This window comes from Wyeomyia smithii, chromosome 2 (assembly GCF_029784165.1).
Source record: "Wyeomyia smithii strain HCP4-BCI-WySm-NY-G18 chromosome 2, ASM2978416v1, whole genome shotgun sequence".
Classification (NCBI taxonomy): Eukaryota; Metazoa; Arthropoda; class Insecta; order Diptera; family Culicidae; genus Wyeomyia; species Wyeomyia smithii.
The window spans coordinates 196,938,043-196,953,387 of NC_073695.1; the positions used below are offsets into that span (position 1 = coordinate 196,938,043).

The window sequence follows — 15,345 nt, forward strand, 5'->3', positions numbered from 1 at the left end:
AATGTCAAAATAACCAGAACGCAGAAATACAACTATCAGCCAAAGTAAACCTGACTAAGGTATCGCGAACCATGTACTTAACCCGATATGAGTGAGATCGGATATGTACATTGGTCAAGACAGGAAAATTTCTAGTGATGTCATAATTTAGCAACCTTGTGTCCATGATTAATTCCGCGCACAGTACAGTTAAGTTTGAATGTTTTGTGATTATGTTAGAATATTTTTTTTCGATTAGAAGTAGAAAACAATCAAAACTATAATACTTTGATGGCAAAGAACTCGCTGAACGTGCTATTCGTGGTATAATCTTGAATTTATCGGTAATATGGATTATCATCTTCTAATGGTTCTTGTTGTTTAGGGAAGTCTTTAAAAATCTATCATTCAAGGGAGAAGTAAAGAAATAGTTCCTCCTTATAAAAAAACTCCTGTTTGAGTTATTATATGTGTGACCCCGGTGGTTCACTTTTCGGCAAACACCGGAAGTGAGTGCTTTTGCTTCGTGGAAATACGAGGGCGTTATTTACTTAATTTAACTGACAAAAGTCTGTCTGAATGTTGTGCGATCAAAACGAGATCAAATTCAAACAAATTTTCCACAACAGAGCAGTTGCGGAAACAGTTTTCTAACGTTCGCTTGAATTTAGGCATAGCAGAGTGCTATTACTAGTATGCGTAAACAAGAATAGAGGAAATCGCAATTGGGTTGTTTAGCTATATCAGTTTTAAAACTTTATTTACAACTTTAAAAGCGATTTTAAACTCCTCGAAATCTGCTTGAAATCACTACAATGACCCATATACCAACTGTCGCCCATATACCAACTGTCATTGCAGCGATTTAGAGCGAATTTTTATTCTTCATTTAAAAATCGAAGGATAATGATATAAAGTTTTAAAAAATCACGTTTCGCTCAGAAAATTACACTCTTTCAGATGATATATAAAAATCGGAAATCCGTGAATAGCTAAACAACCCGATTCATTCAAATATTGTATGAAATACCTCTCCGAGACACTCGAAAACAGTGAATCATCGAGGAATTTAGTTTTATGTTTAAAAGAAACTACAATTAGGTTTGTAGAACTTTACCTTAACTTTATTTTTTCATATAAGCATTATTCCGAATAACACCTCTCGGGTACGTATAAACGAAACTGTTCTGGTTTAGTGTAAAACAAGAAAACAAAATACTAGGTGCTACCAGCATAGAAATCATTTTTTAACCGATGAAATATAATTATTGGCCCACCGTACTAAGAACGCAAGTATCGAAAGTTTCTGCGTTTTCATAAACGCGCATTTGATGACAAGCGAAACTTGTCTAGATAAAACCGGATGTCGCGAATCGCTCTTTTTCCGGCATCTGCCAGCAGAACGCAGTGACACATTTCTGATTTGCTGTAAAAAAGTCAGCCTAAAATGGTAATTTTTCTTATTGAAATGTAATTAATTGTAATGACTGTAATTGTGAATAGAATTACTATGTAGATACAATTCCGTCGGGTTTAAAAACTATCGTGTTTCATGTAAAATTCGTGATTTTTGTTGCTGTTTGACAGCTCTGCAGGGTTTGTTGTGACTCGAAATGTGTAATCGGAATAAACAATAGGCTTTATTTAAAATGTTATATATAAAATCCTTTTATTTAGACTTTCTCACGTTTTTTAAACTACTTAAAAGTTATTTTTAAATACTGATTTATTTTCTGAATTTTTGTTTTACAGTCGCTCGTGATTCCCGAAAAGTTTCAACATATTCTGCGTGTGCTTAGCACGAACATCGATGGAAAGCGTACCGTTCCGATTGCGCTGACTGCCATCAAGGGTGTTGGCCGCCGTTATGCTCATGTAGTCCTTAAGAAGGCCGATGTAGATCCGTTTAAGCGAGCTGGTGAATGTTCGGAGGAGGAGGTAATTTGTTTTTCAACGTTTCTGTTCAAACTTGATCTGCATATGTTCCTTTTCTTAGGTGGAGAAAATTGTCACTATCATCTCTAACCCTCGCCAGTACAAAATTCCGGATTGGTTCCTTAACCGACAGAAGGATATCATTGATGGTAAGTTCTCGCAGCTGACATCCGCCAACGTCGACTCGAAACTGCGTGAGGATCTGGAGCGACTGAAAAAGATTCGTGCCCACCGTGGTTTGCGTCACTTCTGGGGTCTGCGTGTGCGAGGTCAGCACACCAAGACCACCGGCCGACGTGGACGTACCGTTGGTGTCTCCAAGAAGAAGTAAGCTTAGATGCTGTGCCACCCAGGTGGAGAAGCTGTTTGTGTATTTATTCATACAAATCGCAAGAATTGGAAAGTGTTGAACCGTTTGTTTAAAGTTGCGAAAAATGGAGTGAAATAAACGGTTTAAAGGAATGTATTGAATTGGTTGTAAGTATAGTTTTATACAAGTGCCTTTTTTAATTGAAAGCATATTCGATCGCTCAAGTTCATATTAAAAATGCACTTATTTGGTTTCCTATCGCGGGTCAACAAATTTTACCGTCATTGGTTTCAAGTTGTTGGAATTAAAAAGTTGGTCGCCTGGAACACTGTTGGACTAACGAGCTTTATTATCCAGTATTTAATGTTACGGTTCGGGTTATGTTTCCAGGGTCCGGTTCAATTTAAAAGAAAAGTTGATCATGATGAAAGCAGCTGTTTATACTGAGCGTCTACCTTTGCTTTTTAGACAGCGCTCTCTCAAAGAAAGATAAATGAAAAGTTTCGAAGTTGAATTTCCGCGTACAATGAACACCAGTGAAAAAAATCTCTAAAAATTCCATTTGGACAAGGTACGATGCTTGCCTACCAAGGCAATCAACGTAGGATTGAGTCTCAGCTCGGGAGAGACTGTTAATGTCAGTAGGATCGTACTAGCTTCGCAATTGTCCTGTACATTAAACAGTTGGCTGCGAATTCTGTACTTTTGTATTTATGTCTTAAAGAAAGACGCTCTTGAAAATTGTAGTTTTTTGGGGACAAATGGCTGTATTGCAAAAAGGCAATCATTCCGAATGGATAAAATTTCGTTCGAATTCGGTTGAATCTCGAAGGGTCGATATTTTGGGGTGCGGATGGCAATATTTTCGGTTTCGGAGGTTCCTTTGGAAAGCAACAAGCACGCCATCACCCCGCGATAGTTCACTGGTGCGTTGCGGTCACATTTAAATGAGGAGTAGTCAGGTTATAATTCCGAATCACTAGGGATACCATCCGTCCTGATTTAGCAGGACATGTCCTGATTTTGAAGTACTATTTGGGCGTCCTGATTTATTTTTTATATTTTAGCATTTGTCCTGATTTTCTTGAGATATTTTCCTTTGTTGTGTGGCAATGAGCATATTTTTTCAAAATTGGGTTGTTTAGCTATTCACGAATTCCCAAATTTTGGATATCATCTGAAAGAGTGTAATTTTCTGAGCAAAACGTGATTTTTTAGAACTTTATATCATTATCCTTCGTATTTTAAATGAAGAGTTAAAATTCACTCCAAATCGCTACAATGACAGTTGGTATATGGGCGAACTGTCATTGTAGCGATTTCGAGCAGTTTTAAATCTTGATTCAAGAAGCGAAGGACAACGATAGAAAAAATATTTAAATCACGTTTTACTCAGAAAATGCAGATCTTTCAGATGATATAAAAAACTGATATAGCTAAACAACCCAATTGCTCAATAAGTGTTTTCGATTCAAGGTCACAACGCTCACTGCGATCGAAATTTTTCATTGGTTGAATCTCACTAGAATAATAAGACGAATCTCTCACGCGTTGACCGTTACCATTAAGCATCTGGCATTTGTTAAGTTTAAGTTGAAACAGTTTACGTGTGTTGAATTTTCAAAATATCTACTAATGCGTAATAATCCAAAGTGGTTTGATGAAAGTGGATCGTCAGAGATACACTCAGATTTTTTACTAGGTATTTTTCTACACGGATTTCCGAATTAACGGTTTTTCACGCGGATTTTCAAATCGAAGATTTTCAAATTACGCGTTTTTATACGCGGATTTTTTTATTAACTCGTTTTTCCGCGATGTACGTATCCCCGCGTATGAAAAACTGAGTAAATCAAATATTACGAGTTATATTTGCTCATACTTCGAAGAATGAATAACTTAGACAAATTTGTGCCCAGGTAAGGTGTCCTGATTTCTAACTTCGACCAGATGGTATCCCTACGAATCACTGATGTCAGGTCGGAGCCAGGTTTCAGTAAAAACTAAAACACCGTAGTCACAGCTGGAAAGCAACAGTCTTAGGTCGTTTTTTTTTGGTACGTAAGCCTCGCACGTTCTGGTAGTATACAGTCAGAGGGTTATTCACGGTGGTACTCTGTCACCTGGAAGCGTGGTGCTGATCAGTAGTGCATACGGAAGAAACCGATGTGTACTTGCCATGAGTAAAATTTTGGAAGCCCCGTTCCCCGCTGCCACAGACGCAGACTGTTGAGCGCTGGTGGCAGTGGTGCGGTGGAGGGGGAGGGAGGTCGAAGGATTCCACAACGCTAGAGTCGTTGCGTCCCGGATTTGTAAGCAAGTCGGCTGTAAAGCGGCGTATCTTGGAGATTGCTGGATGAGTATCACATTCTGGCGGGTTGGAGGCGGAGTGCTGTTGAATGATGGGTTCAAAATAATTATTTTAATCTTGTTAATGCCTTGTAATCGTTGAACCTCAGTTTGGAGCCTATCATAGCCTCTAGGTCGGTGATGGAGAGGACACGTTCCAACGAAGATGATTCCGAAGATGAACTGGTACTGGTGATTGACGGTGGTACAGCGGCCAAAAATGAAAGTGATCTCAAATTGGGCTCAGAAAACCCCTTGTTAAGGCCAAAAAAAGAAAATTATAAATTAAAATTATCTCAAATTAAGCTCAGATTGGCTAAAAAACCCTTTTGAATGCCAGAAAAGGCAAAAAGATGTTCCCAAATTAGGCGCAGAATCGTCAAAAACCCCTCCTACAGGCCAGAAATGACTAAAAAAGAAAATTCCCAAATTAAGCTCAGAATCGTAGAAAACCCCTTCTTAAGGTCAGGGGCGACTCGTGGCTTTTGAACCTGCCTGTTCAACTACAAATTTAGAAAATCGCAGTTGGAGGAAGTAATTTCAATCATGTCCGTGTTAACACACAAGTCATTCTATTTGTTAGTGTTTGAGAGCGAAACTTAAAATCAATAAAATATAATATTAAATTTGCGTTTGGAATATATTTTTCGTCAGGCGTACCCCGTGTGCATTGCACAGATTGCACCTATGGACGAGTCGCCCCTGCTTAAGGTGAAACGGGATTGTGGTCTTTTCCTATACAATTTTGAGGTTAGAGTTTTTTTTTACTTTTGTAGTTTGAGCGTAAAAAAATCGGCTTCGACTATATAAACAGCACTCATATTGCTACTTCTGGCATGCAACAGTTGTGAAAACAATTAATAAAAGTTTCATGTATGTAGTCTTCATGAATCAAGAGAAAATTAGATTGCAAAATTCGAGTTGATCGCGACCACGTCCCGTTTCACCTTAAGGGCAAGGCGGGTTCCTCGCTCCCGCACGCGGGATCTATAGACGGCTGGTGAGGGTCAGTAAGTTGATCGTCTTGAAGCAATCAGTCGGTGGGCTGAAATCGCGTTATACGTAGAGATGACAAAGATTTGTGTAGGCGGGTTTGAAAGTAAAACAAAATTATCTAACTGTTTCTGCGTTTTTATTCGATAGCATTCGAATGTTCACCAACTGGTAAAGCAGTATAGACTAAGAAGAATAGTGGTGGCCGACAAACGATAACACGTATTGGAAGAGACTGAATTAGATTCCTAGATTTCCAGGTTGTTATTGACTTTTGTTTACGTGTATGCGCACGCGTGTGTGTGCGACGCGTGTCTTCTGTTTTTTTTTTCACGATTATGATAGTTGTTTTTCTTTCTTATAATAGGTAGAAGCATGTTAATATTTGCAATAAATAACATCTAGTTTGTTTTGTTCGTAATATCATTCAAGAGAATCTTATGAAAACAATATGTTCGGGTTGTGTTTTCAGGTTCCATTATACGATATAATATAGGTTTTAAGAGAGATTAAGTTTGATCGAATATCATGTCTTTTTGTATTCTCTGAGCAAAGTAATGTGCTCGTTGCTTCAACAGTATTCTTACTCCATTATTTAATGATAGTTATGTAGTTAGTCGTGCCGTACAATCACACATATATTGTTCTTCTGAGGAGGGTCTTGTATGCTAATAATTTCACGACGAGGAATGTTCGATATTATTGTTCTTTAATTGTTGCTCTTTTTGCATCGCATAGCTAATCAAATTGGCAACCGTTTAGTAATTTGAAGTAATAATTGACAGAATAGCCTCTATCGAGCAATTCAATGTGTTACTCAATATAACTGACTTCGTTTCGTTTAAAAATTTCGGTTATTCATATTCTAAAATATACCTTAAGTGCTATGAAGCTATTTTAGTTTAGTAGAAGCATAACTAGCAGTTTTTTTCTAATGCTATTTTCATAGTAACACGCAACCAGGCGTAACAAATTCATACATTTTATATAATTTTTAAAAATAAATTCAAGTAAAAACAGCAATTTTGGGGGGCGGGGATAAAATATTGAATAAAATACATTGAGATAACAATAAGTATTCTATTTGAGTGAGAACTAGAGAGGATGAAGTGCCAAAAGTGAGTGTAATTATTCATCCAAAATCTCAAGAAACGCTTTCGGTACTAATCCTTTCAGCAGACCCTGTTTTCCGTTCATGTAGTCACTGTTCGGTGGATTACACTCGCATACGAAGATCACCTTGAAAGGAACAAGAAAGCAAGTTCTGCGTCAAAATTCTTTGGAGTGCAGATAGTTACCTACCTCATTCGATGTAAGATTCAGTTCGGTGCCGTCTTTGGCGTCGTACGAGCACAGAACACGAGCTCGTTTGTAGCCTAGATTGCCACCCAGCTCGATGTTGTTCGCGCGGTGATTCGATTCATCCTCCTCGTATCCCGCCACGGGAATGTACGGCTGTGGACCTCCCAGACTGTAAATGGGTGGACGGATATATCAGCGGATGGAGCCAATTAGAAAGCAATCAACGGAACAAGGACAGCAGCGTAGGAGGAACAGAGAAAAATGCTGGGAAAGGAGGACACGATTTTGGAGTGGTCATTAGGATCCATCAAAGGAAGACTACAATGAACTTTGTGTTCTCATTTGTTTTAAAGACTGCGTTAGACTCTAAACACCCAAAGTATTTGTGCTCAAATAATAATTGCGTTGAAAAAAAAACGCAAAAATAAACAATATTCAGGATTTTTTCATTGTAAAAGTAAGCTCGTCGTTTGTTCGACTGGATTTACGTTGCGAGTGGTTGATATGATTTCGCTAACTCGATAATATATGAGGCAATTTTTTAGTCAGCGAACTAGCAAATTGGCGATTTTTTAACTGGTTAGGGAAACTGCAGAACCAGAAATTTTCAGATTAATCGATAGAAGCGATTGAATTAAATTTTAATGGCAATTTTGAATCCAGTGCATATGTTTCCTATGTAGTAGATGATTTAATTTCCAAGCAAACATTCACAAGCCGTACGATTTCCAGAAACGCATCCGATCAATTCAGAGTTGACAATTCGGTTCGATAATTGCGCGTAACGAAACGGTGGGAACAGGGGAGTTTCCAATCAATTCGCATGTGTTCATGTTTTGTTGCTCCTCGAGTTATCGTTAGATTGCAAATACAACAGCTTGCTTTCATCTTTCGGAAAACTATCTCTTTGCGTTGCTTCAGGTTGACGGATTCATCATATTCAATTCCTATCAAGTTTCTTTCGACAAATTCGTTTTCTTCATTGAAATGTTCTCTGCATCCGCTCGTGCTGGGTAAGTAGGCATTTATAATAAAAGTTGTTGCCGTTCAGTTCCAGATTGCGTTGATCGGTTTACTTTTTATCTGTGTATCTTCTCACGCTTTAATGTATTCTAATTTATTACGGAAGATATATCAGTTCTGGCGCAATTCTACTCGTTCGTCACTCGTTTCTACTCTGCGTCAAATCACTCAATGGACAAGGCAGCTACGGTATTGTTCGTGCCTCCTCGTAGTAATTACTTCTCTTTCTCGTATTGGTATCGATTTATAAAACGATATATAATCGGTTAGAAATCCCACGAAATAATGATAAGCAGATAATATTTCCTCAATCCTATCTAGTAAACTACTCTAATAAAAACATTTTACATTTTTTACATTTCTTGGGTCGATAACCCAAACACATAAAAGTTACAAACTACTAGTACTCAGAAAACATTACATCCATTGCAGTAAACTGAAACTAGAAACGTCCTAGACATTCCAGAGCGAAGTAGGAAGGGAAGAGAAAGCTCGCGTTGGAGGTACATACATTAGAGTAGATATTCGGAGGTCATGGACGGGATATGGAAGGAACGTATGTAGTCTAAAGCTCGGAGATGTCGCTGGGATCGCTGTTTGCCACTAGTTCAGCGATAACGCTGTCGTCCGTCGCGATAGGATAGGCCGCGGGGGAAACCCGTGGCTTTCGCGGTACTTGGACTGGATGCAACGTTATCGTCTGCTGCTGTGGGCTACCGCCTTGTGTTAATTGTGATGGACTGAGATAGGGAGGTCCACTAGAGAGGTCTACATCCTCACTGTTCACGCGCAAGCGTGGCGCTGATGGACGCATGCTGGTTCAGTGTGTTCGGGTGTTTGAAAAAGAGGAATATCGAAGCATTTCGTTTGTTTAGAAGAAAGAAAAAGATTTGCCACCGGTTAGTGGAAAGATTGCAAAGGTCAGTTTGTAGAGGTGAACGGAGCTTGAAGCCAGTGGGGTAATCTAAACATCGATAACCTACGAAGCTTACCTGGCCAATTCTCGTTGCAGATCACTCATGATTTTGTTGCACTGCCCGTAGTAACGCACTTGGGTTTCAACGAACGCATGCAAATGTCGCAGGTGCGTTGCCTGCGTTGTGCTAATTCCCTCAAGTAGCAGTTTCGTAATTTCCGCCTGACGATCAAATTCTGATTGTGCTACTCGTAGGTCGCGTTCAGCCTGAAATAGATACTTGTTAAGTTAGTATCAACAGGGTGGATTTTTATAACGCCAGCATGCATTCTAATGCAATAGGAAATACAACTACGGTTGCGATCAAACGAATATCCTTAAAAATTGCCTTCGTTACTACTTTTAATATAAAATCACTACTTATAAAGCGCTGGTGGATCAAACAGTAAGTACAACTTCAAACTATACCTGCTCGAGGGCAGCTTCGGGAGAAATTCCGTCCTTCTGTCAGTGTTCAATATTTTGTTAGTTGATAGAAATAGTGAAAATAAATTTCAAATGAACATTAGCAAATAATGTGGTTCGCAAACTATCTTTTTGTTCATTTTTTGATGTCGTATGTATAAGTTTTATGCATAATCGTTAGTAGAAACGTTCTAACTATGTATTAAAACATTAAAAATTATCACGTTCATTTTAGTCTCTGTTCAGTAGCTGTAGATTGAAAAGTATTTGAACAAAGTAAATGTACTTACCGTCTGCTGGCCAAGCATGCTTCTCGCCTTTCGTACTTTATTTTTGCATGCGTCCAAATCCAATCTATAACAAAGGGGCTTTCGATGAGTTTCAACTAGAAACGTTCACAGAGTTTAGCAAGTAACTTCACCTCTTACTCTCCAATATTCCTTTCTCTTTGGTAATGGTTTTCATTTCCCCCTCTAAAAACTTCTTTAGCGGTTGAATGAAGCACATTCCAGCGGAACCGATGAAATCCCGCTCGCAAGATCCAAGCTTCTGTTGCGCCTGTCCAACTTTGATCAGCGCACTGCCGTACGCGCCATCCTGACCGAACTCGCCTCCACCCTCGATCATATCCAGTCCCAGGTACTCGAGATTGCCTAGCCGTTTCGGTTTGGCTTTTTCCATTCTTTCGAATATGAAATCTTCCACTCGATTTGCTGGATTCGGTATCAGTGCCGCCTCGGTATCCCGTACAATTTTCTCGGTCCACGTACGGGCGCAATCTGATCGTTCACTGAGAAGCTCGAAATGCGAATCCATTTCCGTTTTCTCCGATGTGCCCAGCTTTTCCTCTGTGAGCTGAAAATAGTTTCAAGTTTAATATTGTCTACTATTTTTTTTAATTTCAATGTTTCTTTGACGACTAATCGATAAAGTGATTCTGTGTAGGTAGTCATCAAGTGCAGTGTTTCATATTAAACATATATCGACGTTATTGAGGGAAGGCCAAACGTGACTTACCTGTACGACCCGGGAAAGTGTGGAACCCGCATCCTTTACGAATTTTTTAACATCAAAGTCTGGCATTTTGATGTTCATCGTTGTAATCTGTTTTGTTGATTTGACTAGAAAGATTGCGCGGCTAAAATACACACGATTGTTAGCCTGAAACTGCACTATTGCAATCACTCAGGCAGGCGTTCCACGGATACACTCCGGGAGCGAGTCGAAGATGAAAGTGAAAACGAATTATCGTCAAATTACGGTTGAATTTTTCCGAACGATTTCACTGGATTTAAGCCATGAAAAAGTTTTCTCTTTGTGAGTGGCTGTGTAATAGTTTGACAGAAGAATGTTATTGATTTTCGAGGCAGTTTTTTTAGTGAATTTGCATTATGCTCTAATTATGCGTTGCTAAAAAATTATAGCAAGCTTAAATAAAAGGTTACAGCGCAGACAGACGTCCAAGCCGAGTTCCAAACTTGTGAAAATATTTTTGTAGTAGCAATCCGTAACCAGATAGCGCTACCAGTACCGCCAGCCTCGTACACCAGCGAAAAAAAATGTATTGTAGCGATAAGGTCACCAGGCAGCGCTAGTGTACAAGTGATTAATAACGCAATTTACTTTGAAAATTTACACGGAAATTTTGATCAATGTTGTTCTTGCTTGGACGTCTGTTTGTGGTTACAGTAAAGGCCTGATACTAAACCAAAAGTTTTACAGTTTGTCAGTCCAATTTAATAAAAATTTCAATCGCTTAGCAGTTAATTGGGCAATTTTAAGTTATTTATTTATCAATTAATAATTATTCGTCTGTATGCAACTGTATGCAAGAGATGATTTTCCGATAATTCATAGGCTCGAATAGTGTGTAGATGCAGCCTATTTAAACATTTTATGGGCCTTAAATATTAAACAACCGGATAACAGAGCAATAAACATGAAAAAGAAAAGAAAACTTTTCATATATTTTAGAAACAATATTCAAGAAAGCGTAATTGATCATTATTTTCCGAACCAATGGCATCCCTATTCCCGAGTAACAGTGAATGACAATGAAGTCATGTCCTGGGCTCAAACTCATTTGTGCCCGCAGTCAGCTGTCAGATAAAGGTGTATGAAAAGTGGCGGTGATATGCTATCTCGTTTACACATACGTTGAGATGTTCGCCCTTGAAACATGGCGCGGTGCCATTGGGCTGTTATTTTCACATCCGAATTTGAACATTTTTATCAATAGAACTTTCTGACAGCTCAGTCACGTATACTAACTGTAGGCAAAAATAACTGGAACAAGATACTTAACTTCCCAAATTTTCATATATTTTGAACACGACCACTTTCCGGCGGTTAGTGCTGCCATCTGATGACCTAAATTCTTATAAAATTGTCACTATGAGCAAAACCGATTTACCGTGCATAGTCCGTCATCCACTGAAAATAAATCGCACGCTAATCCCTAATGCTTTTTACGTACGAATGTCAATACACGAGCCTAATCATTCTATTATGTCGACTCATATCGATTTTTTTTGGAATTTACGGTATTTTTACGTGGCTTGGCATTTGACGCGTGTAAGCATTGGAATCTGAGTGTAAAATTATTGATTTTGGTATGCATGACATGGCAAGCCGAAGTGTAAGACACTCGATTTTGTGATGCGAACTGAAACGCAAGTGTATTCCACGTAGATATGAAATGTTTCATCTATTAGCACAGAAGTAAGTGGAATCCACTTGGCAATAACGTGTCGATTTTTTACAGTGTCGATCGTTGAGCTGTTCAAGATTGTATATTTGAAAAAGGTGTAGCAGTTTGGTCATCTCGACGCTTAATGATATTAATGATAATGATATTGTCATTTTTTGCACTTAAAGGTATTGCCATATTTTTTGCACTTTAAAGTACGAATAAAAGTGTGAAATCGACTGTCAGAGTGGGGGTTTATATTGAGGGGTTATATTTATTTTCAGGTCCCATTCTACTAAAACATAAAGTTTGATATGTCGCCAGCCAAGTAACATGGGAGTCGCGTTTATAATTCTCTAGTGACTTCATATATCACAGAAAATGTCCCCTGGGAAGTTGTAATTTAAATAATGTAGATGATACTTCCGAAAGTAACGAGGACATAAATTATGTACAACATTCTCATCAACGCTATATTGTCATATATAAACATATCATTTTCTCACATTTTCGGTTACTGTAAAAAGAACAGAATATACAAACCCAGTACATATTCATATAAATATAAAGCAAATGTTATGATTTTTATGTAAGGGGCCATCCACATACCACGTGGACAGACTTTCAACGATTTTGACCCCTCCCCTTCCGTGGACAGCTGCCCATATAAATTCTAAAAAAAAATGTATGGACCGTGGACATTAACCAACCCCCCCCCTAAGCTGTCCACGTGGTATGTGGATGGCCCCTAAATCAGCACAATAAACTTTAGCTTATGTGGTTGGTGTCAAGCAATGATAACTTAAATTGAACTTATTGTTACTAGTAGCAGAGCGCAATGACTTGATGTCGCTCTCAAGGAGGTAATGCCAACTGCCAATAGAATATGAGACGATTTCCAAGTACTTCTAGAGCGGTTTTATTGTTATTATTATGATTGCCTTATCAATTGCCTTGGTGGAAATATTTGTAGAAGCTTTATCGTTAATTATTAACTTTATTAACCTCGGTTTAAGTGGAAAACTTGGCTGTAGAGTGTGCTTATAGCGGTTATTAGGAAGTTCTGATGGTACGCTTAATTTTAAATGATGCGCCGAAAATAAACTAAACATTCGTACACATTATTATCTTTTTTAAGATGGCAGCACCGTACAGTCGTCCACATGGATACTGAAAAAATTGTTTCACCTTTCAGCAGTCATGTCTTGGCCTTGTCGTCAGTTGATTTTGATGTCAAGTATACATCAAATTAACAGTGTAAAAATTAGTTCGACTTTTGCTCACGCGCAGCGACAATCATGTCCGATGAATTCTGCAAGAGTCAGGTATCTTGTTCTAGTCATCTTTGCTGTAGGTTACTTATCATAAATCAGAGGTTCAAGTTACAAGATGACCATCTTTTGCAGACTGCAGATGGAAAACAGAACGTTAAGAAGGCGAATGATGTTTTTCAAACCCGTACCCGTCCCGAACCCCAAAGTTTTATTTGTTTCGGGTAAAACCCAAACCTGAAAATTTTATTTCTATCAAACTCGAACCAGAAATAGTGGAATCCGAACCCGAGAAGTATTGAAGGGACCGATTTCTATACCAACTTGAGCTTTGAATCTCAAGCGGTATTCAAATGTTAGTAATTCTACAATGGGGGGTTTTAATTTGAAAAAATGCCTGCTTTTTCTTACACTAATCGATAAATGACCTTTCAGTAGGCATTACGTAATTTGTTTAAGATCTCTACGAGTTTTCTTTGATTTTAAAATTGAAAAATTATATTTGTTTTAAATTTTTACTAACTGGCAAGTAGTGCACAGAGTGACAGAGTACTGTTGCTAGCTTTCGGGGAATATAACCCTGATAGTAAGCAAAGTGACATTTCCGCTGCTGGCTTGAGGAAAATATAACCCTGGTTTACGTGTCATGACAGGGATGCCAGATGTGAAGACATGTCTCAATATCGAAAACATTTGAGCGCGTGTGAATAAGTGGAAGCCTAATAGTCGGTTGATTAACCGCACTCGATTGAATGTGTCACTGGAAGTTTTGTAAACTTTCAACGGGGACCGTGTTTACAGATTTCATCTGTAAAGACTTTTTTTTTATCAAAACGTATATTTGACACGGCACAATACATATAATGTTTAACGGAGCCAACTGGGTCTTATTTCTAGTTTCTCTTATAAGCTAAGGCAAATTTTTCACCCTCGCTGCCGACTACGAGCTCAAACTAAGTCTACAACTAAAACTAGCATTGTTTTTTTTCAACGGTTCTGTTTGTTGGAATTGTTAAATGGGTACAATTATGCTTTTCAAACAGCCGTAGATCAGCATCAAGTATGAAGTGTTCCGTTGGGCCAAGATATCGTGGACTGGGACGGAGGGTTGTATATCTCGGGCCCTGAGTGTATTCAAAAGTAAGGATCTAGCGTTACGGAATTCAGCACACACCAAAACTACGTGTTCGATGTCATGATATCCCAATCCACAAACGCAATGGTTACTGTCCGTGAGCCCAATACGCAGTATGTGTGCGTCTAACCCGTAGTGGTTGGACATAATCCGAGACATCACGCGAATGAAGTCTCGTCCTACATCCAACCCCCGAAACCAAGGTTTGGTGGAAACCTTGAGGATGATGCTGTGTAGCCACCTTCCCAGTTCTCCCTTATCCCACGAGCTCTGCCAGTTGACGAGCGTATTCTGACGTGAGATTCATTGTAGGCAATTGGTCTATCGTAAATATCACCGTTTGTTGCGCCCACCTTAGCCAAAGTGGCCGCTTTCTCATTGCCCGGAATGGAACAATAAGAAGGGACCCACACTAAGGTAATCTGAGAAGATTTTTCGGATAAAGCACTCAAATGTTCCCGTATTTTCCCCAGGAAATACGGAGAGTGCTTTGCATTTTTCATCGATCGGAGAGCCTCAATAGAACTGAGACTGTCCGTAAAGATGAAGTAATGGTCCGTGGGCATTTTTTTCAATAATCCCTAAGGTATACTGAATTGCATCCAATTCGGCGACGTAAACAGAAGCAGGATTATCGAGCTTGTAGGAGTCGGTAAAATTATTGTTGAAGATATTAAATCCAGTGGACCCGTTGAGAAGTGTTCCATCAGTATAAAACGCATTTTCGCAGTTGATGTTTTTATATTTGTTATAAAGAATTTAAGGGATCTGCTGCACGCGTAAATGATCCGGGATTCCACGAGTTTATTCCATTGACGACAGATATAACTAGCGAAAATTATCGCTTTTTCCCTTCGCTTGGAACTGTAAACTATATTGAATCGAAATAAGTGTGTATATAGAAACTGTTTCGCTCATCCCTACTGCGTGGTGAATAGTGGTGAATAAATTAAAGAAACGTCATTTTAATGCAATTAT

The 15,345-nt window shown here is 38.7% G+C and overlaps 2 protein-coding genes across 5 annotated transcripts; one reads left to right on the forward strand and one right to left on the reverse strand.

Annotated features, from left to right (window-relative positions):
* Positions 1–1,301: 1,301 nt before the first annotated feature.
* Positions 1,302–2,380, forward strand: LOC129723386 (40S ribosomal protein S18). Its single transcript, XM_055677581.1, has 3 exons — positions 1,302–1,429; positions 1,732–1,917; positions 1,976–2,380. Exons 1-3 carry the CDS (start codon positions 1,427–1,429, stop codon positions 2,243–2,245), a joined length of 459 nt encoding a protein of 152 aa, XP_055533556.1. The 5' UTR covers positions 1,302–1,426; the 3' UTR covers positions 2,246–2,380.
* A 3,303-nt stretch (positions 2,381–5,683) lies between these two features.
* LOC129723384 (endophilin-B1) lies at positions 5,684–10,631 on the reverse strand. Of its 4 annotated transcripts, XM_055677577.1 has the most exons (7): positions 10,290–10,630; positions 9,694–10,127; positions 9,563–9,626; positions 9,276–9,311; positions 8,884–9,074; positions 6,869–7,037; positions 5,684–6,805 (listed from the first exon to the last, which is right to left on the reverse strand). In XM_055677577.1, exons 1-7 carry the CDS (start codon positions 10,365–10,367, stop codon positions 6,695–6,697), a joined length of 1,083 nt encoding a protein of 360 aa, XP_055533552.1. In that variant the 5' UTR covers positions 10,368–10,630; the 3' UTR covers positions 5,684–6,694. The 4 variants fall into 4 exon arrangements, with proteins under 4 accessions (XP_055533552.1, XP_055533554.1, XP_055533553.1 ...); XM_055677579.1 differs by lacking the exon at positions 9,276–9,311; XM_055677578.1 differs by lacking the exons at positions 5,684–6,805; positions 6,869–7,037 and adding an exon at positions 7,044–8,706 and having other exon boundaries at positions 10,290–10,631.
* Between the last annotated feature and the right edge of the window lie 4,714 nt (positions 10,632–15,345).